This window comes from Sceloporus occidentalis, unplaced genomic scaffold (genome assembly GCF_023333645.1).
Source record: "Sceloporus occidentalis isolate IW3139 unplaced genomic scaffold, rSceOcc1.0.p SCAF_1, whole genome shotgun sequence".
Lineage (NCBI taxonomy): Eukaryota > Metazoa > Chordata > Lepidosauria > Squamata > Phrynosomatidae > Sceloporus > Sceloporus occidentalis.
Window position 1 is genome coordinate 241,541,092 of NW_028316981.1, and position 22,361 is coordinate 241,563,452.

Consider the following 22,361-nt stretch of genomic DNA (forward strand, 5'->3'; position numbering starts at 1 on the left):
GATTGTGTGACTGGGGCTGCTTCTGCCATCACACTCTCTTCTGCACTCCCCCTTAAATCCACCTCCTTGCCCAATGGCCTACCCAGCATGCCTTTCAGCTTTTTATTTTTATTTTTTACTTTTTTGCTCAATTCTGGAGCTCTGCTACTGCAATTTAATTTCTAAAAAAGAACAGGAAAACTAACAAGGGGAAAAGACAACAAGCCTGCTTGGGAATAGCAAGGGGAGTGGGATACAGGGCACTGACACAATATGACTGCCAATGGCCTGTTACAGACAGCCAAAATAAAGCTGCTTCGAGTCACTTTGGAGGTATGGTATTTCAATGATACATGCATCCTAAGAGTCCAAAGGCCGCACCAAAGCCACGCTCCAGTCCTAAGGACTGGAGTACAGCTTTGGTGAAGCTTCCAGACTCTTAGGATTCATGCATCATTGAAATACCATACCTCCAAAGTGACTCGAAGCAGCTTTATTTTGGCTGTCTGTAACAGGCCAATATCATAATTGCCAGCGATGTTTTGCAACAGTGATTGCAAGCTCATTTGACAAATTTCAATGAAAAGGGATGCCCTAACCACACTTGGGGAACACAGCAGCTATGGGTTGGAGGCATTGTGGTATGATAAGTATTGCCAATGCTACTTTCCCCCCAGATGTAATAGTTGTTTACAAGCCGTGTGTAGTATCTCCTAAGTGAAAGAAAGACAGGAAGAGAAGAGATGGAAAGATCCCTGATAGCATCAGTTTGTTTACTTGTTTATTACAATAGTCTTACTGTACCTTATATCAAAAACGTCTCAGGGTAGCTTACAAGTAAAATTCAAAAAGCAGGTTAGAATACTTTAAAAGAATTTAAAAAATAAACTAAAAAATCTTGGTCCTAATTAACAAGTTAAAACAGATTTAAAAGATTAAAAAAGTATAAAACTGTAAATTAGTAACTGAGAGAAATCAGTAAGGCTCAAAAGATTTGATGAACAGCCAAGTTTTTATTGGTGCCTAAGTTGAAATCAGTGTGGGTGCCAATTGGGTCTCCAACTGGATGACATTCCACAACTGGGCTGCCTTGGCTGAGAAGGATCACTCCCATGTCCCCACACAGTGTATTGACTTTACACGTGAGACGCAGAGGACTCCCCAGCAGATCTCAGTCCTCAGACAGGCACATGTAATGTACATCTAGAGAGGGATAGGTACATAAGAGATGAGGAGACTTTGGCCGATCACTTCTGCTCTGTCTAAAGCATTTTTAACTTTATAAGCACTGAACATTGTTGCATTTCCAGTACTGCTGGCTGGAGCTTGTAGGTGTTAACCATCCATCAAAATCTATCATATCAACATTCCTAAGGCCACATGCACCTCATCCCTGACCTGATCCATTGCTTCACCCCAACAGATAACTATACCCAGGGGTGGACAACTATGGGAGGCCAGGGGGCTTAATAACCCCCACAGGAGACCTTGGAGGACTGCACACCATGCAATTAAAAGCAAACAGACCAAAAACCATATTTTTACTTTCCTTTTTCACTTCTTGTTTTAGAAAAAAAAACCTTTCCCGTGCCTAAAATGGAATGGTGGAGGCCAAAAACATGGCATAAACACCTCTATAGTGCCTAGACATTTGGGGGCATTTAATTTTTGGCCCCTGAGGGAGCCACAAAAATGGCTGGGGGGGAGGGTTTACATGTGGCCTGTGGGCCTACTTTACCTGCCCCTGATCTAACATTTCCTGTATGTTCCAACAGTTCCAAAATGAGAGACTGTGAATTACCGCTACAGATACTTCAAGATTCTAACTGTCTCCAAGGCTTTGCACCTGCCCTTCACTTTATGTCCTTGCTATTTTTTACATGTTTGTTATTGTACAGTTCATATAGTGCTTCCTCGTGATGGAAGACGTTAGCATCACTGGGGAGAGCTGTAGCAGCTGTCTCTTTAAAACCACATAATCTAAATTACTCCCCATGAAAATAGCTGCCTTTTCCATGTAACGTTAACTGCAGTGACATATAGAAATTAAGAAGATAAAGCATTTTTTTCCTAGGGATAAAGTTGCTTCCATTTTTTTTAAAACTTATTTTCACAGTTTGCCAAAGACTTCAGACAGCCAGAATATTTTCTGTTCAAATGGCTGGTTTTTCTCTCTCTCCCGAGTTCCACTCTCAGTGTTAGATTTTTAATTGCTTAAGCCCTTCTGCAAATTTGTCAAGACCACCATAGTATGACTAAATCATGTGTACAGTTTCAAGATAAAAATACTGGTCTTGCCAGTAGTTAGGTTTATGGACAATTCTCATATTACTGTTGGGAGCAAATGGACTTATTAGGAGCTTCCACCAGTGGTTTCTGAAGTTCCTCTTCCTATTAAAGCACCTAACTGGAAAAGCTGTTTCTGAAAAGCCAGAAGAATCTTAAAAGTGGCTTCTAATAGTGCAAAAACAACTGTACATGGAAGAATTATAAGAAAGTGATAGGGATCTTTGGATCCTAGACTTTGTTTTGGGCTGAGACTGATGTAAATGAAGCATAGAAAACTCCACTATATGGTTCTACCAGATATGCTTCTGGGTTGTCTTTATTTTAATTAGAAATTTTATTTAGAAATTGTGTACTGCATTCAGAAGATCCCTTAAAATAGTTTGCAATATTCAAACAAATAATCAAAATAAAGTAAAAGTAAAATAAGCAACAAACAACAAACAAGAAAATTAAAACAGGCCAATTTAAAAATCTATGGGTTTAAAGAAATTAACACCCAGGTCTTGGTAGAACAAATACACCTTGCATATTCATCTGAAAATCACTAATTTAATCAATGTAAAATTTCTTATTTGAGGGGTGGATTTCACTATTAGGATGCCACAATAAAAAAAGGCTTGTCTTGTATCCTTTTCAGACAAGTTTACAAGACATAAAGTGATTCTTGCAATATCCTGATCACCCTCCAGATACATTACAGGACACAGAAAAATATTTTTCTAAAACTGCAAATGAAAGCTGAATAGGGAGGAATAAGAGCCTGGTATACACTCTTGTTGTTCTTCCACTATCACTTCAGCCTTCTTTTGAGTACAGAGGTATCTATTAGTTTATTAAAAAATGTGTTCCCAAAAAGGCTTGTGTAGAGAGAAGTCAAATATGGGAGATATCTTGATAGGGGAGAAGGAGAACCCGCAGAACCACACCTTCCATTCCTTTCCCTATTTTACTTGTGTCTACTTAGTGGTGTCCCTAGGGTTGCCAACTCATGGTGTCACCCCGTCATTGACTTCCTCCCATTTCACACCATGTGGAATCCTTAGAAATGCTTTTTTGCATTAACCTTACTCGTAAATCGTAATTCCCATATACCACTGAATGTAATGCTAATAGTTATGACAAAAACAACTAGCAAAATTTAAACTATACTTTCAAATTATAATATCATACTCACAGCCTAAATGAATGTACATATTCATAGTGAAGATTTGGTTTAAATGTGATGTTTTAAAGAAAATTTTTTAAAAGAATATTGTTTTAAAAATGATTTTTTTAAAAAAATAACATTTTAAATTTTCATATTTTTGATATTTAATTTTTTTTAAAAAATCTGGGCCCTCTCCTTTCTCCTCCCACTGAGCTTCAACCTATTCCCACCATCTCTTAGAGCATATTAAAGGGAAGCAGATAAATGACAGACTGTTTCTGCCAAAAGGTAGGTGTTTGAAGAGCAGTGGTGTCACCCCCCTTTTAGGATGTCACCTGGTGTGCATACCTCTAGTGACACCACTATGTCTACTCATGGAAAATCCTTGTCAAGAACAGGGGAAGTGAAGGATAAAGGGTGTAATGTGAATCTCTTCAGGGTTTCAGTCCAAACCTGAAACATCTATAGTGCTGGACCTATTTTTGGTCCACTGAACAAAGTCTGGGATCAGTTTCTCTTCTACATGCAGTCCCCCATATGCCTTAAAATATGATCCATAGGGCTGGGATATTCTGGAGCAGGGTTCCATAGTATTTGGAATACTATAATTGCTTCAGGTCGGAGCCATTTGAAGGGATTGAAAACTGTATCACACAATGGCAGTTTGAGATAGAAATGCCAGGGGCAATAAACAGGGAGGTTATATGTATAATTCTGTCAGGCCAAGAACAACCAGATATAGCACCTTGAGAATGGTATTTCTGGCTTCTTAAATACGGTGTATTGTTGTCAGCTGATAGCAAAACTAAATGGCAACATTGGTGATACCAACTTGCCTGTTTCTCTGCTATAGTGTTTGTCTTTTTCCTATCCAGCTGAATATCAGTCAGTTGTTCTTGACTGCATGGCATTCACTGAAGAATCAAAGTGATTTCTGATTTATTCAGTGAACATTTTCTTTACTCTGTACAAAAATTTCACTCAAATATACTATGAAGAAAACAGGACTTTCAAGATATGTTTTATTGTAAGATTCAAAATGGTGTATACATTTCAGTGGAATCATTAATGAAAAATTGGCTGCAGCCTTTGGGCACAGGTGTTAGAAAGATGGTTTTAACACTTGTATAACTATCATCAACATACCATTAGCATTCAATGATTTGACAACTGATAGCATATGTTTATATTTTCTTTTAACAGAGACTGTTCCTTGCTATACAACAAAAGTTTCACTTAGTGTCCAGATATGAGAAGTGGAATTCATATGTCACTAGAGATCTGACAAATTAATTTTGATGAAACTACTGGGAAAACATCATCGCAATGTGGAAAAAAAACTTTAAAAAGAAATGAAGAAAGGCTCTCAATATGCATAATACATAATAGTAGTTTTCAGTAACCAGGCTGTCATGTGGGGTCTGCAATCATCATGTGAACCATGGCTGCTTCTATCTTTACAAATGATTTCTTTGATGAAAATAGTAGAAGAGTTTAGGCATGTGATATATTCCAATATCTTCCAATATCTTTAGACCAAACAATAGGAATCAGGATTACTTAAATTCTTAATGACCTGTATCCAGCCATCCGTTTGCCGTCTTGCCAAGCCATTGGGCTAGTGGTTGCACATCTTCAGAATTAATGCAAGGGTGGCATCCAGTACAGTTTTTGTTACACAAAGGTTGTGTTAAATAAATGCTGTACAAGTGGTTACACTGAAAGATTATCAGACCAGCACTTACCATGGGGTAAGTGATGGTAAATTGCTGCTGAAACATTGAGGAAGTGTGTGTGTGTGAAAGCCCGGTGTGCTTCCTAAATGTCAGGAAATCATTGGCTCCTCTCCAGTGTTACTGAATCATCCGGCGAGAGGTAATTTCCTCTGATTGCAAAGTTTCCGTTCAGAGGAAATTCCCTATCCCTGAATGATTCAGTGACTCTGGAGAGGAGCCGACGATTCCCTGACATTTAGGAAGCACACCAGGCTTTCACACACACACACTTCCTCAACGTTTCAGCATCAATTTATCAGCCCTTACCCCACAGTAAGTGCTGGTCTGATAATGTTCATTGTGTCTTGTACAACCACTTGCACAGCAGTGTCATCCACCACAATTACAGTAACTAGGATCTTTACTCTGTGAATCCTATGTTGAAAATAGGCTTACTTTTGTAATTGCTATTGGTGTACATGGCCAGCATCTTGTTAGGAACAGAGATGAACTTTATGTGTGTAAATGTTTGGTTTTTGAGTAGGGTAAAAGGTGCTATTCTCTAGCATCTTGTTCTCTGTCCAAATCAGTCCACAGCCAAGCCCTGTAGAGTCACTGCTGGGAGGAGAGGATGGAAAGAGGGACAGAGGTGATGGTAGGTGGGGATGGTACCCATTATCCCCATACAATTTGAGAGAGAGAGAGAGAGAGAGAGAGAGAGAGAGAGAGAGAGAGAGAACGAACATTTCAGAGAAACAACCTTACCCACAAACTGCAGGGGGATGAGGTGCAGTTGCAGCTGTTCAGTTGCCTTTCCCACACCCACAGCCATTTAATGACTGGAGCAGCAGCCCCATGGGGCTTTGTTGCTGTCTGGGTGGGATATTTTGTAGGCAGGCATGAGACTTCCTTGCTTGCCATCTAGGATTCCAGCCTTGCTAGAACCCATATATAATCTACAGTGTAATCCTATTCCTGTTCATTAAGTAGTAAATCGTGCTGTAGTCATGGAGTTTATTTCAAGGTAAGCCTAAAGCTGTTTTCCAAATGGGGGGCTTGCAGAGGCATTTGGACTGCAATTCCATTTCTAACTTTCCTGAGCATATAAAACAAAATATATGACATCCACAAAACAGCTGTTCCTGTTCCCCAGCTGATCACTGTTTGGAGTAGCAGGATTGGCATTGGCTTCCATATCAAATCAGTGGCTAGGGTGCTTGAACCCATGTGATAAGTAACACTGATTCCAACAAGGACTTTCCCACTTTCTATTTCCTTTTTAGTGTCACAGTCACCAGGGAATTTTTTTGTCTGAAAGCAGCCTTGGCTAATGGCAAATTTACTGTAATTGTTTCTTAGAAGATCTCTTAGACTGAACTTGTTTATTCTGGCCTGCTATTTTCTTAAAAACAATAGCTAAGATTGTTAACCAACTACAGCAAATTGGCTTAGCAGATTGCTACCTGAACAAAATCTGCATTTCACAGTAATTTGAGTGACAGAAGTCAACTAATACAGCTTTTAAGGCAAAGAGATAAGTGTTGTTGCAAAGTGTGCATATCAAGCAAAGCTTGGAAAGCTTATTTTAAAAGGAATAATTGTAATGAAATGTAAAACCATCCATAACTGAGCAGCATTAGGATGCTGCTGTAGCTCCTATGAGAGAGAAAGGTGTCAACTAAAAAGCTGACAGCCCTAAACACTACTGTGGGTGAGGAGTTTTTTTTATGCAAAACAGACTTATAATTACAATTTGAAGAAATGCAACTGACTTTTAGGAGAGAAAAGAGCTCAGGAAATATGTTTCAGTTCTCAAAAGCTGTAGCTATATTTTATAACTAAGCACTTTCATTGGTCTTGATAAATGAATCAATGGGGTTTGGTAGAAAATGTTTTTATTTTTATTTTATTCAGACGTTGTAGCATAAGCTCACTTTTATTTTTGAAAATGTATTTTTATTGATTCTATCTGTGTTAGTATATGTGTGACTTCTAAAAGGATTGTGTTATGGATAGTATTTTTTTTTCATTCAATAAATACCTTATGTTGATAACCTATGCATTTTGAATTTCATTCATCCATTTATTATGTTACATGTGTATGGAATAAAATGATACAACTGTTAAAAAGGCTTATTGTTCATCACATTTTATCCCACCTTTTTGCACACATAAAAAAATCTCAGCCATGATGGCTAACAAATATAACTGAAACCAATGTATGGTAAAGAGCAAAACGTTATCCTACTTGTTTTAATTCTGTTAAGTTGCCTTGCATCTAATGGTCTTATTGCACCACAGCACTATAGTAACATAGTGATGCAGCAACAGCACCGGCAATAATCCCCTACCGCAGGAGATCATTGGCATAATCCTGTCATAGTGTTGTTGCAAATGTGCACTTTTGCAGACAAGATTCATTAATGACTACCTTTTGTGCTACCAAACAATAGCTTTGTTGCTGAGGAACTCTAATCCCACTTCCTTTTGTGAATACTCCATTACTGAAGTCCCATGAGAACTCCATTATTGGAGTTCTTGTAGTGAGTTGTGGGCAAGTTGGGAGTGTGACCATCTAGTTCCTCTCTTGGAATTCCCCAGCAATCTACACATTACGTCCGGTGCTTGGTCTGAGAAGATCACTCTCAGCTGCAGCAAGCTCCTCCAGCCTTCTCCTGGGATTTGTGTATGGCAAATCCGCAGATACGGAGGGAGATTATCTGTGGATTTGCCAAACACAAATCCCAGTACATGAATTCCCACTACATGAATTCAAATCAAAAGTTCAAAAGTAGGCAGTTTCATCTACACAAGATGGGAAAAATGGTGTGGGCAGCATGGTCACTTTCTTTTCCTGTTAAGTCTCTAGTGAGAAAAGATCTCACCCAGTTCCAACCATGAAGCTGAGTATGGGATAGGGGAGGAGGCTATGATGCAAGAGAAATCCATTTGTGGAACGTGCAAATGGTGAGATTAATTCAGTATCCCTAAAGCAAATGGCTAGAGCAGATTAACGTAGTATGAAGAAGTGTCATAAGGCCCTTTATTCTTTGCAAAAGGCAGGCTATTAAACAAACAAATATTAAATAATGACCAAATGCTTAAATGGTAATAATGCAAATATGCATCTTTACAACTTTCCTAAAAACAGAAGCAATAGGAACAGATCATGAAGCCATCCACATTACCGCACTACCCTCTTATAGTGCTGCTATTTCACTTTTACTGCTCTGGCTGCCCTCTGTTGCATTCTGGGGTTTGTAGTTCAGTGAGGCCTAAGAGCTCTCTGGCTGAGGATTCTAAATGCCCCTTCCTCAACTGCAAATCCCAGAATGCAATAGGAGGCAGCCAGAGCAGTTAAAGTGGAACAGCAATGCTATAAGAGTGTAGTGCGGTAATTTAGGTAGGGGAGTTCATTCCACTATCTAGAAGCAACACAGGGGAAAGCCTTGTCCTACATAACCATCAGGCAGGTTTCCACAGGCAACAGTAGCTTCTAGAGAGTTTCTCATGAAGATTTTAGGATATAGGGATGGATGTTCATAAGAAGACAGTAAATTCCTTGGTATCCAAAGAGGTAGAGTATTCTTTCCTTATTCAGTAGGCTAAAGCAAAAGAAAACTGATGCAGCCTTTTCTAGCTTGTATATTCTTCCTCATTAATAGTCTCTGCCATCTTGATCACACTCTGGCCTGTTACAGACAGCCAAAATAAAGCTGCTTCGAGTCACAGTGGAGGTATGGTGTTTCAATGATGCACCATCCTAAGAGTCCAGAAGCCACACCAAAGCCATGATCCAGTCTTGAGCGTGGCTTTGGTGCGACTTCTGGACTCTTAGGACGCATGCATCATTGAAACACCATACCTCTACTGTGACTTGAAGCAGCTTTATTTTGGCTATCTGTAACAGGCCTCTGATGTTGCTTGGTCTCACATGTCTTGACTTTTATATGTTAAAGCTGGAGGGTATGGCTTTTTAAAAAATTAATCTCTTAACAATCCCACAGATTTTGAATGGCATCCTCTATATGTATATTTGTTTTAAAATTTTATCTTAGGGTAATTATACAAGTTTTCTGTGTTCATAAAATGGCATTTTGAATGATTTGTAATAATGTTAGTTGGTTAGTCCTATGTTGAAAGGGTTAGAAAGAAAAGATAATATAATTATATTTTCTTTCCCCTTGACCAGTGACATTTAAACACTATCTAGAACTTGGTATCTTTTCACTTTAGGAAGAAAGAAAGAAAGAAAGAAAGAAAGAGAGAGAGAGAGAAAAGAAAAGAAAAGCACTAATTTATCATATGTGCTGACAGAATTTCATATGATGTGATTTGCTATAAATGGGCCTCTGGTACAGCTAGAGTGCATCAAGAGGGAGGAAAATGTGAAATTAGTTTGAGATTCAGGATTGAATGCTTAATATAAAGCTCCCAAAAGGAATTAGGGTAAGCAAGGGAATTGCTTTACTTTCATCAGGTGAAACATCATAGTGTGGATTGACATCTGTTCCATAAGCTCCAGCTGTTTTTCTTTCACCTTTATTTATTTAGACTCATTTAATTTATATCCTTTTTTCAGCTTGCATGTGGACCTGGAGGCTGCTCATAAACCAGAGTAGTCACCACTAACTAAAACATTAAATTCTTTCAACACAATTTTTCAAGGTGAGTGCTAAAACAGCAGAAAAGTCAACAATAATACCAGCAAACAAACTTTAGTTAAATCCACTTAATAGGGTATGCTATGCTATACAGGACCTCTAAAAATAGACCTTGGAATGTTATTATTGAAAAATGTCTGGTTTCTTATTATTCATTAGATTTTTTAAAAAGTAGATAATTAATATTCCTTGCTGCTTGTTGGAAGAGTAATACATTGCATTACTCAGTGCTAGCAAATTGCCTTTTAGTTACTTTGAAATGGTGTTTTCTTAAAAATACAATTGGTAGCACAAAAATGCTATAACAGCCCCCCCCCCCCCCCCCGGATAACTGGGAAATAAAAAGTAGATATTATTTATTGGACAAAGAAAGGTAGTGCTGCTATGCCTTGTTACATTATTTTTAAGAGCAATGCCATTGCTCCCTCTCGCCCAAACTAACAGGTAATACTGGCTGACATCTTGTTCATCAGTTATGATGTTGTAAGTTAGGCTTAGAAAGCATATCCAGGGGTAGCCCTGTTGGCCATACAGCATAGTACAGTAACACCCCAAATCCACAAAACAGTGATACCTTTATTGGCCAAACAAAATTCATGATGCAAGTTCAACTGGCTTCTTTGTCAGACCAAGGTAATGAAGGTGTTAACGATCAAAGAGGAGAAAGAAAAGTGATGACATTGGTCATATGCCTACACTTTATCGCCAAACAGGAGTAATGGCCCCTGTCTACAATACATAGATATCCCTCCACATCATCTTAACTGAGAACAACTATAACAACATCTTGATGAAATGTAGGCATCTGACTCCAACACTGTCATTTTCTTTCTTTCTCCTGTTTGATTGTTAACCCTTTTGCCTGATGAAGAAGCCAGTTGAGTTATGAAAGGTTGCAGTCATGTATTTTGTTGATTTTGGTTGGCCGATAAAGGTATCACTGTTTCGTGGGTTTGGGGTGTTACTGAAATAAATTAGACATGGGACATTGTACCTACTTTGTATTCTTATTAATGATCATGGCACTATAGCCATCACCACAAGTGACCTTGAAATCCACCTTAAAAGCTAGTCAGCTATTTGGAATGATGGAAGTCTGTTCTCCTAGGAACTGGGTGCTGCAGGATGACATGATTGATCCTCTCTCGTTAGTGAGCAGGGCTTGTTCACATTGGCCAGTTTACTCTGGGCTACCCTTGGAGTATTCCAGCCCCTTACTTGCTGTGGCATTTCAGTGAATCATGAGCAGCTGCCTTCCCACATAGTCCCTGCGAGATGGCTACCACCATCTCTGTATGCACAAGTTGCTCTGTGGATAGAAAGAATGAAGCACCCAGCCTAATTCTTTCCTCAGAATGATTTGTGCCCACAGAGTAACTTAGCAGGGATGCTCACAGGGACTGCATGGGTAGCCAGGTGCCCTTCACCACCATGGTTTGCTCCAGTTTTTCTGGAAACCCTGATGCAAAAGGTAGGTCTTTTAAATGCGGGGCACAGGATGGAAATCCCAAATGGGGTCTGGGCATAGTCCCGAAATCCCAAAGCTTGGACCTGCTTTGGGATTTCGGGACTGTGTAAACAGCATGCAGCCAGCCCAGGAGGAATTTGGGGTATATAGGTAATGTAGACAAGCTCCAAGGAGCAGGAGCAGCAACAGGGACCTTTGTGGGCATATATGTCACAACGCTTCTTCACAGCCTGACATCATTATACAAATCCCCTCTTGCTAGCAGAACAGACCTGTGTTGCTCCAGATGGCTGACTGGCTTTTCAGGTGGGGTTCAAGAGTCATATGGGATGTTTAAGCATAGCTACAACATTGTTGCAACACACACACACACACACACACACACACACACACACACACACACATATATATATATATATATTGCATTACTTACAAATTTTGAGTTAGATATAAAGCTATTGAATTCAGTGGGAGTTACTCCAAGGTGACTGTGCATAAGACAGTGGACTCCACTCATCTGAGGTTTTTTTGTTGTTGTTGAATTTTATAAATTCCTCCTGGTAATTACATGTGCCTTTAACAGTTGTGTTTCCCTCAGCATAAAAAATGAGCAGGTTCTCCCAGTTTGGAAATGAAATGATGAGATATTTAATTTTCTATTAATGTAATGCCCAACACAGCTAGACATTTCAGAAACTTGGCAGACTAAACCCCTACACAAGGGGGGAAAAATCCATGTAAATTACATGAATATTATGAGAGAAATTGATCAGCCAAGAGTCACAGGTTGCCCTTCCTTGATATAGAACTTCCAGAACATATTGTCTAGGATCCCAATAACTATGTCAAGATTTGGGGCTGTTGCTACACTGGAGAAGAAATGCAGTTTGACAGTACTTTATCTGTCATGGCTTCATCTTATGGAGACCCAAGATTTGTAGTTTGTTGTGGCACCAAAGTTCTCTGATAGAAAAGGCTAAATATCTCCCCCCCAACCCCCCCTACAAATCCCAGGATTCTAAAGCACTAATCCCATTGTTAAAGTGGGACCAAACTGCATTAATTCCACAGTGTAGATACAGCCTAGGAGGACTTTGGAAGGCTTTGTTTGCTTGTTTCAAGCATCATCCTCTTACATCACATAATAAATTATGTTAAAAATGGAAGGCAGTTTGTGTAATAGTAAGATGTTGAGCTATATTTATTTATTTTTTGCCAAGGTTCCAGTGGACTAATATAAGCCTGTGCTATGAGTCAAAGTAATCCTTAATTTCTTTGCCATTTACTCCACTTTTTGTCTTTTTAGTAAGCAGAGCTGATTATCTGTTGCTCTTGTAAGAGGGTTGTTCATTGAGCTTGTTTCCTCTTTGATGGTGAGTGAAATTAACTGCTGCTGGAAGTTCTTTGCCTGACCTTGCCATTTGGCAGTCACATTATGGCTAGACGGTGTTGTGTCTCCATGTATAAAAGCCTCCTTATTATTTAGTGTCAATTTTATCTCTCCCATTTTATGGATTATTCTGAGGCATTTTAGAAATGCATATGAGGGGCAGGCTGATCATTTTAATTTAATTGCTGTAGTTACAGCTGACTACGCTCAGAGAAAGTAACAGTCTTTATCATTCTGCTGAAAACCGGTGTAATTGAGTTCTGCAACTACCTCTCAGCTTCCTTGTTTTTGGTTATCTTGTAATTAATTTGTCTATTGAAGCACTAATTGCCTTAAGGCAATTATCATACATCTATGTTCTTTATACTCCTTGGTGTGCTGTTATTGTCAAAGAATGTTAATATACATCTACTCCTACTTTGACAAGACCTAGTTTGTGCAAGTTACAGATGTTACAGGTCCATTGTTCTTTTATTCCCTTGTAATGGAAGAAGAAGACTTTAAATGTGCCTTTCCTTTCTCTTACAAAAATAAAGTAAAATAGAAATAAATAAATCCCTAATCTCTTTTAACCCACAAGCACATTGTTTAATCATACAATAACTGTCTTTGGTATCCCACTATGGAATAGCAAGACCACACACAGAAAGATGGGTCAAATAAGGACTGCTTTATTGACCTAATCACATAATGTCAAACCTGAAGGTAGCAAGAGATGGAAGCAACCTGATGAGGGCCCAGCTGAAGACAGGTGTCACCCTTTGACTACCTCCTCAGCTTTTTCTTGGGTAAAACACCTGAATCATGAGGGCAGTCTTATCACTGGGTTGCTCCCTGTTCAGCCATCTATCGGAAGGCAAAGCCAGGAAACTTCCACCCAAGACTTTACAGGTTGAGAGCAAAACCCCAAGTATGCCTAAAGAGTATACTCATTTCCCATCCTTGGGTCCCCAGACCCTAGAGTGGCAGTTCCAGAGCCAAGGTGAACACTTAAAATCTCATAATCTCCCCCCACTACTTGGCACAGACAAGGGACAAGCGTCTGCTTAGTCCCCTTCTCCTACCAGGTCTGCTTACTCCTTCCCATTGCAGGTCTTGCTTTTCTTGTAAAGTAATTTTAAATATTTGCATTTTACACTTTAACAAATTTTTTTCATCTTGGCTGTATTATTAAAATAAGATTAGTTTTGAGAAACAGAAAATATTATACCTCTAATAACCACAACTCCCAGCATATTTGTCTTCAGAGGAAAATGGCATGCCACATTTGGAAAAATTGATATGTTTACATGAAAAAATGACCAAAAGTATCCTCTTTTTTATTTTCATCAAAAGGATGTATCTAGACGTGTCATTTCTTTCTTCTAATGTGGCAGGATTAGGAAGGGAGTTTCGTAGTATGTGGCTTCTTGAAACTACAGGATTGACTCACAGTCAAAAATGGCTATATAGCAAATAAGGTTGGTGTACATGGTTGCTGGGGTGTCATAAAAACCCTAGGCACATTTTCAGATTGTTTAGACATCATGTTGGTGCACAACAGTTTTGTCCACCATTAGCCAATTCTTTTTTTAAAATGACTCCATGACTACAATCCTAAACATATGTACTACTAGAGAGTAAGCACTATTACACCCAGTGGATATATCAATGTGTAATGCAAAGGATAGTGCTTCATAAAAAATTCTAAGCTGATACCACATTAAGATATTATTGTTGGCAGCTTTCCCTCACGTTCACAGGAGTTGCTTTATTTGTAAATTTGAATGAGGAGCTTGCTAACATGAGGTGTAATAATTCATGCAAACCTATATAGCTCAGAGCTTTGCAAATCTTGGAAGTTACTACCAGTGAGACATTTTGCCTTCCAGCTCACACACTCTACTGCTCACATGAAAGGGTGGTTTCCATCAGTGAAAATGACTGCATTTGTTTTCTGCATCAGATCGAGGGATGCAATCCATCAAACACTGTTCCTGTGTAACTGCCTTTTATCCCTGTGGGGTTTTCACAAGAGTACCCTTCAGTATATTATGCCATGCTACGTCACAGCATTTTTCTTTGTTTTATACTTTAGCAAGGGTTGCCGGAAAAACATTCATCCTTTCTACAGAAATCTACTGTCTTAGAGCAGTGCTTTTTAGGACCAGGAAAACAAAAGGCCACAGTAATTAGGGTTTGCCCAAGGCAATTGCTACGTCAGGTTCCATTCCATTTACAGAAGTCAACCGGACTAGTAGGTGAATCTCATTTCAGGGCTGGGAATTGGACAGCATCATTCATTGTGCTCGAGGGCAACAAACTAGTACAGGCATTGCAGGGAGGACTATGGGAGCCACACAGTTCTATCCTTCAACACCATACTATACATTCTTATTCTGTAGGAACTGTAATCTGAGGCAGCTGCCTCACTCTTCTGAACTGAGCACATTTGACAAATTTAACAGGATTAGGGTCAGAGTATCTGGGATGGATAAAAATCAAACAAATGAAGAGTGTGAAGCTTGTTTATTTAAATAACCGTGCATAATGGCATAATCTTGACACTTCCAGGTTTGGATATAATGATGCCAGCTTCACAACCCATAGTTTATAAAGTCAAGGATGGTAACTACATGACTTTCTTTTCCCCTTCCTTTTGCATCCTGGCTTTGGTGTGCTGAGATTCTGATGTTCTAAACTAGGAAGCTTATTGCACACAGTTTTTAAAACGTTCCGATGTTCAAATGCGAACAGAACAGAACGGATTTTTAGTTTTTTGTGGGTTTTTCGGGCTATGTGGCCATGTTCTAGAAGATTTTCTTCCTGACATTTCACCAGCATCTGTGACTGGCATCTTCAGAGAATGCTTGCCTGGAAAAAGTGGGTACACACACACACACACACACACACACACACACACACACACACAGTGTGAGCCTGGGAATGCAGGAGTGATTTGCATGTGTAATGTTCTGTGCTGATGGCAGGCCTCAGGCTGGGAGTCCTTATTTTGCTATTCCTAAGGACTGGTAGCCAAATTTTGTTCACTTTAAAGGTTTCTTCTTTCTGGTTTAAATTATCAAAATGTTTGTGGATTTCAATGGCTTCTCTGTGCATCCTGGTTGGCATGGTCCAGAATTTCAGTGTTTTCAAACAGTATTTTATGCCCACTTTTTCCAGGCAAGCATTCTCTGAAGATGCCAGCCACAGATGCTGGCAAAACATCAGGAAGAAACTCTTCTAGAACATGGCCACATAGCCCGAAAAACCCACAAAAAAACTATAGATGCCGGCCATGAAAGCCTTCAACTTCACATCAGAACAGATTTTATCGCATAGCCTCATTAGCAAGACATTTTCACCTAGTTTCCTTTCTGTTCCGTTTGCGTGAAATGTTTCCGATGATTGTCTTCCATCCTCCCTTTCCAGTAAACGTTATGAGATTGTAAATCCACTGTGTATGATATCTTTGGTGTCCCGATTGCGCCCCTGTCTGATCCCCATTGTTATGATGTGCCATGAGACCCTTCCTCCGGACTTCTCTTCCCTTGCTACTTTTCCTTCCAAGACATGATATTGACTTGATCTCCTCAAAATTATTGAACACTTTGATTTGTTTATATTATCAATAAAGCAGGATTCAGTGTATGCTACCAGAACAAGATTTGAGGAAGGGCAACTGTAGAATAGATATTTTAATATTGATACGTTCTTCTTTTTCCAAACCCATCTCCCTTTTATCATAACAGTTTCCTGTTTTGAAGAAAATAACAATTCGAGGATGCAACACGAGAAATGCATGGAATGCTGGTGCCACAAACATAATTCCTCAATTATTTTCTGGGACACTAAAATTAAGGTGATTACATGTGAATTTCAAAATATTTTTAGTAATGACATATTTAATGTTAAAGCATAATGACATTATATGTGTTTGATTATTAGTACCTAATAAAATTGCCATAGAAAGATATTTTCTTCTGGTACACTGTTACTATCACTAGTTTTATTTTATTTTTTATTTTTTTGGATCTGCATGCAGCATGTGTACAATACAGATATATTTGATGTGTTTAATAAAGAAATGAAAATTACATCTTTTGTTGGATAAGACACCACAGAATACTGCACAATCAGGGACTGTGGAACTGCCCTAAGCTCCCTTTGAAAATCACACCCGATTCTATTTCTCAAGTATGCATGCGCAGGAAAAGGGGACGGATGGGGTGCGCTTGGGATGGGACTTGGCTGTGCATTGATATCCGTTCCCAGCCAGGTCCAAGAACAATAACAGGTTGTCTTCTCCCTTAATGGTATGCAATAGCAATCGTTCTAATCATGTTAACATATCACTAAGAACACTTAGTGCTGTAGCATTAGTCCTCATCCCGTTTCACAATCTGTCCACTTTGTTAACAGGAATAGAAAGGGAAAACTGTGAATGTGAAGCTTCTAGGTTTCCATGCTGTCTAACTGTCCAGATTTCCCACATTAAATTTGGCAGGGAAAGTCCAGTTTAATCCTCTGTTGTCCCACTTTTACAGCTGCTTTAAAAATGTCTCAGTTTCTTTCCCCTTCTCCCCCTTTCTCCCCTTGTCCTCACCTTTCTTCAGTTGCTGCAAACTGAGTGCAAAAGTAGTTTGCATGCAGTTGGCTCAGCAGCGGGGGGGGGGGGGGGGGGGAGAGGAGTTGAGGGGATGAATTTTTTCCCAGTCAACTTGGACAAAAGGAAGTTGTGGCAGCTTCTCATAGCTTGTGTGTTCTTAATAACATTAATAACTTTTGCCATCTTGACCACACTCTGATGTTGCTTGGCCACATGTGTCCTGGTTTTCATCTGTAAAATGTTAGAGGATATGGGGCTTCCCATTACATCAAAAAAGAAAAAGAGAACTCTTATTTTAATCTATGGGGAAAAATTGGATGAGAGAAAAGGTAGGGGAGGGGAGACATGAAAAAGAGCATGCAATCCTCATGCTCACTCCAGGCTTTATAAACTGAAACACGCCCATATGTTGCTTCTGCCACTAAATCTTTCACTCTGTTTGAATAGCAACAAAAACCTGGTAGGAAATATCCTAAACACAATATGAGATTTTAATTAGTGGTGCACTTTTCAGCATTAAATTATTCTCCCCTTCCATGGATGTGATGTATGGGTTTGCAAAGATTACTCCACTTGAACAGAGTAATCTCCTTATATATGTTCAACTGCAGTTTGCGGTCTGCTGGATGTTCCGATCCTCTTTTGTGTCCCATCTGTCTAGGCAATATGCTGTGGGAGGAAATTAGAGAAGGTTTTCTTTGCTATGGTACCCCATTTATGAAACAGCCTCTTTGTAGAGGCCCAGGTGCCATTGTTGCTGTCATTCTGGTGTTAAATAAAAGAGATGACTGTTTACTAAAGCTTTAGGGGCCTAAATGTGGTTTGGGGGCAAAACCACATGTGTATGGTTTTAAATCTTTATAAACTATTTTAATTGGTTTTAATCTGTCTTCTTTTAACTTGTTAAATTGTTTAACATGTCTTTAGCCTATTAAATCATTTTTGTTGTTTCTGCTGTTTTAAGCTAGTCAAATGGCATGAGACTCTGAGACCTTTAGTTAGCACTTTATCGCACGAGGCAAGTAAAGCACAATTACATTAGTATCATTGTACCAAATGAGGGCTTACCGCATGACAACATTGTTCTGTTCATTTCACGTAGGAAATTGTTTGAAATGCTTTTCTTTTTAATAACTTTTTTTTTGTTAATGATCACCTTTCCTGTTTCTGTTGTGCTATGATTTGTGGTAGAAAAGTTCAACTGCGCTTGTATGGTAGCCTGGGCTGATCAGTGGGTGTGCTATGAGTGGGCAATGTCAGTCCATCTCCAATGTTCAGGGAAGAAGGAGAAGGAAAGGGGATTTCAGTTTGATCTGCCAAGCAATTGAAAGTTCTCTCCTTTGTCCCTCTCAGCTTTTCCTGTTTCTGCCATGGAAGAACTGTAATGCCTCCAATAATAATAATAATAATAATAATAATAATAATAATAATAATAATAATAATAATAATTATTTATTTATTTGTATTTTTTCACCTCTCCCAGGTGGATCGAGGCGGGATTACAACCCAATACAATATACAATATGAAATACAAATCACAACAATAAAAACAGCAATATACTACAATAGAATATAAAAATAGATAACAATTAAAAATGATACTAGCAAAGCGAAAGAGGAGAGAGATGTTTCAATCTAGATCAAAGAAGTAGAAGAACATGCCTTATAAGAGATCAAGTGGATAAGCTTGCCAAAAGAGATCCGTCTTAACTGCCCTCTTAAAGGCCTCCAAGGAGGTAGTGAAATGGATCTCTTCCAGGAGACTGTTCCAGAGTTTTGGAGCAGATGCAGTAAAGGCTTTCTGGTAAGTGAAAGTTAGTCTGGTTGTGTGTGATTCCAACAAATTCTTCCCCGATGTTCTAAGAGTGCGGGACGGATTATGTAGGGAGAGGCGTTCTCACAAGTAAATCAGGCCCAAGCCATGTAGGGCTTTAAAGCTAATGCCCGCAAGCTAATTGTCAGCCAGTGAAGATCTTTTAAAATTGGAGTTATGTCGTCGAACCTTGATGAACCAGTGACCAGTCTGGCTGCCATATTTTGAACAAATTGAAGCTTCCGAACTTGGTACAAGGGTAGCCCCACGTAGAATGCATTGCAGAAATCAAGATGAGAGATTACCAGAACATGTACTACTGCTTCAAGGTCCTTTCAGTCCAGGTAGGGACGCTGTTGGCGTATCAACTGAAGTTGGTAGCAAGCATTCCTGACCCTATTTGAGATGACAACTGTAAAGATGGATCCAGGATTACTCCCAAACGGCGAACTTCATCCTTTAGGGGAAGCGTGACCCCGTCCAGGACAGGATGACAAAATTCCTTCCATAGACCTGGGGGACGCCAGATGTCAGCTCTCTTATAAATCAAACTCCATGCCCTCCGATATTTTACAGATGATAATTGGGACACATGCAGTCAAAAAACATCATAGTGTGCTCAAGATGGCCAAAGCTAGGAATGAAGAACAGACAAGCTAGAAGAGGCTGTAGTGGCCAATTGATGGAGAATCACTACACCTCAAGATTATAGTTACTTTTAGCAGCACTGACCACAGATCTTGCTTCTTTGAGAGTGTGAGAAGTTTTCTGTCTGGAAGCAGAAAACTGCAGCCTGTCTGTAGGCCAGTTATGTGTCCCTTAGAAACTCAGGAGACTGTATAAATTGCCCCAGAAACCCAAATAAAATAAAACTGAATGTTCTGTTTTAAAAAAAACAAGTATTTTTTTGAGGACAAACAGTTCAGGGGGAGGGCTGTGACCTTTTAAAAAAATGAATAATTACCTTGAAAGCATCTAGGAGCAATTCACCCATTTTTACTAGGAAATGCACGGTTTGAAATAGAGTTGTCAGGTCAGGAACATTTTGGATTCCTGCATGGCAGAAGATTAGATTGGATTCCAACTCTAAGATTCTATTATTTTCTCCCAGGCCCTGAAATTTCCAGGCCAAACTCTGAGACTTAGGGACAGTCCCTGGCAGTGCTATTAAACAGTGTGCTTGAAGCACCAACTGCAGTTGTTCATAACTTGTAATTAAAACATAGACACAAACAGAATACATTTTCCTGGTTGGAAGTGATGCATTAAGTGTATTTGCAATTTGTAATGCCTGATTTAATTAATCTTTGCAATTACAGCAAGCTTGAAAAGCCTCTTGGGGTGAAATAGATCACCCCGAAGTGGGGGCTCTAAGCTTCACCTTCCGAAGGTGGATTGGGGCTACAGCAGCTGCACACCACAGCCCAAATCTGCCTTGAAGCCACCTGAAAAAGGAGTGACAAAGAGTGACTTCTTTTTAAGGCAGCAAAAAGCTGGCATTCTACCTGTGCCACTGGTAGAAACTGGCTTTAAAGTGCTCTGGCAGTGTGCTGCGTATAAACGCTGTGCCACCGGAGCACTTGGAAGCTGGCCCATGTGTGGGCAGCCAGGTGGGACTGAAGCTGGCTTCTGGGCATCTTGGGGGCATGCATCATCTGTATACCATGCTCTCAAGCCAGCTGGAAGCTGTTTTTTCATGTTGGTCTATTCTGGCCCTCAGTAGACGTTTGGGCTAACCAGAGGTTTTCAGTGAGACAATTTTCAGCGGAATGGCACAGACAAAAATGGATGGAACAAAAGGTTTTTGGTAACAATCACTAGAAAAGAGCTTTCTGTTGAAAAAAGTTATTCAGGGATAATGACCTAAATAACTCCAACATTTTAATTAGAAAACATATTGAGAAATTTCCAGAAAAGCCAATCAATTTAAAATGCAGTATTTCTCACATGCAAAATAGTTATGTAAACTAAATAACAGTGATTAGAAAGTAAATGTATATTATGCAAGCCATTTTACAATAATGATCTGAACTGTTAATAAAGTCTGCTACCTCAGTATTTCTGTCCAAATTGGTAGAGAAAGTGTCCAGCTGAAATTCCTTGCAATGTGTTACTTTCAAAAGCCAAGAGTACTAAATTTGCTGCTCGCTGATGAAGTACTGAAGACATGTATAGTGTCAGCACATGTATCAAAACTAAGAATGAATTTTCACACATAACTGTGGGTGCAGCTATAGGTGAGTTGTGCAGAATACAATGTATACATGCATAGAGAGGTTTACTTGTACATGTACAATGCTTTAGTATTTATTTTTATTTTTATTTATTTCCAGGATATATAGTCCACCTTTCTCCACAATGGGATTCAAGGTAGGTTCAGTATTGTTCAGTATGTTAGTCAAATGTTAAGAGTTTGATCTGAACTGGCCCTCTCTTATTCTTTGGATGAGTAAACTATATTACCTTGCTGGACAGTAGAGCTATAAATCTGGGGACTGAAGGAAAATTTCATTAGGCACAGAATACCTATAGGGAGTACATGCTTTCATTTGGCATCAGTGCATCCTTGTATGTAGGTGTGATGTCACTGATACTGTATACCTGCTTTAGATTCAAGCATAGCATCAGCTTTGATGTGATAAGCAAAGGAAAGAGATGGAGGCAATACTGAACAGGAAAATGAACCATTTACAAAGCAGAGTATTCGAAATGAAAGTTTTCAAGAAGGATTGAACTGAGAGGAAATACAAATCTGCATCTTGCCTTAGAGAGCTGAAAGCTAAACTTACTGGAATAGAAGTGATAACAGAATCATAGAGTTGGAAGAAACTGCAAGGGCCATCCAGTCCAACCCTCTGCCATGCAGGAACACACATGGTACACCTGACATATGACCATTCAGCCTCTGGTTAAAAACCTCCAAAGAAGAAGACTCCACCACACTTTGTATCTCCACAGTCGAACAACTCTTACCACCAGGAAATTCTTCCTAATGTTTAGGTGGAATCTCTTTTCCTGTAGCTTGAATCCATTTCCCAGCACCCTAATTACTGGTGTAACAGAAAACAAGCTTGTGCCATCCTCAATATATTTATGGTGCAATGAAACACTTGGATTTACATTCTAGGGATTTTAGTAAGAGTTATCTGGGTTATTTTTAAAAAGCACCAACAACAGTGTATAAATATCTTGAAGCAATGAAACATCTAGATATGGATTTATTTAATATCTGGCCTTTCTCCCAGTTTTGGGATCCAAGGAAGCTCACAATATGATTATAAACAAATATAATCCAAAACAAAAACTAT

The 22,361-nt window shown here is 39.2% G+C and overlaps 1 protein-coding gene across 1 annotated transcript in view; it reads left to right on the plus strand.

Annotated features, from left to right (window-relative positions):
* Positions 1 to 5,166, plus strand: part of LRRC2 (leucine rich repeat containing 2) — a 75,688-nt gene extending 70,522 nt beyond the window's left edge. The window contains exon 9 of the mRNA XM_089512032.1: positions 4,619 to 5,166. Coding sequence (XP_089368158.1) covers positions 4,619 to 4,668 — 50 coding nt within the window. The 3' untranslated portion in view covers positions 4,669 to 5,166. The remainder of the gene's footprint in view (positions 1 to 4,618) is intronic.
* The last annotated feature ends 17,195 nt before the right edge of the window (positions 5,167 to 22,361 follow it).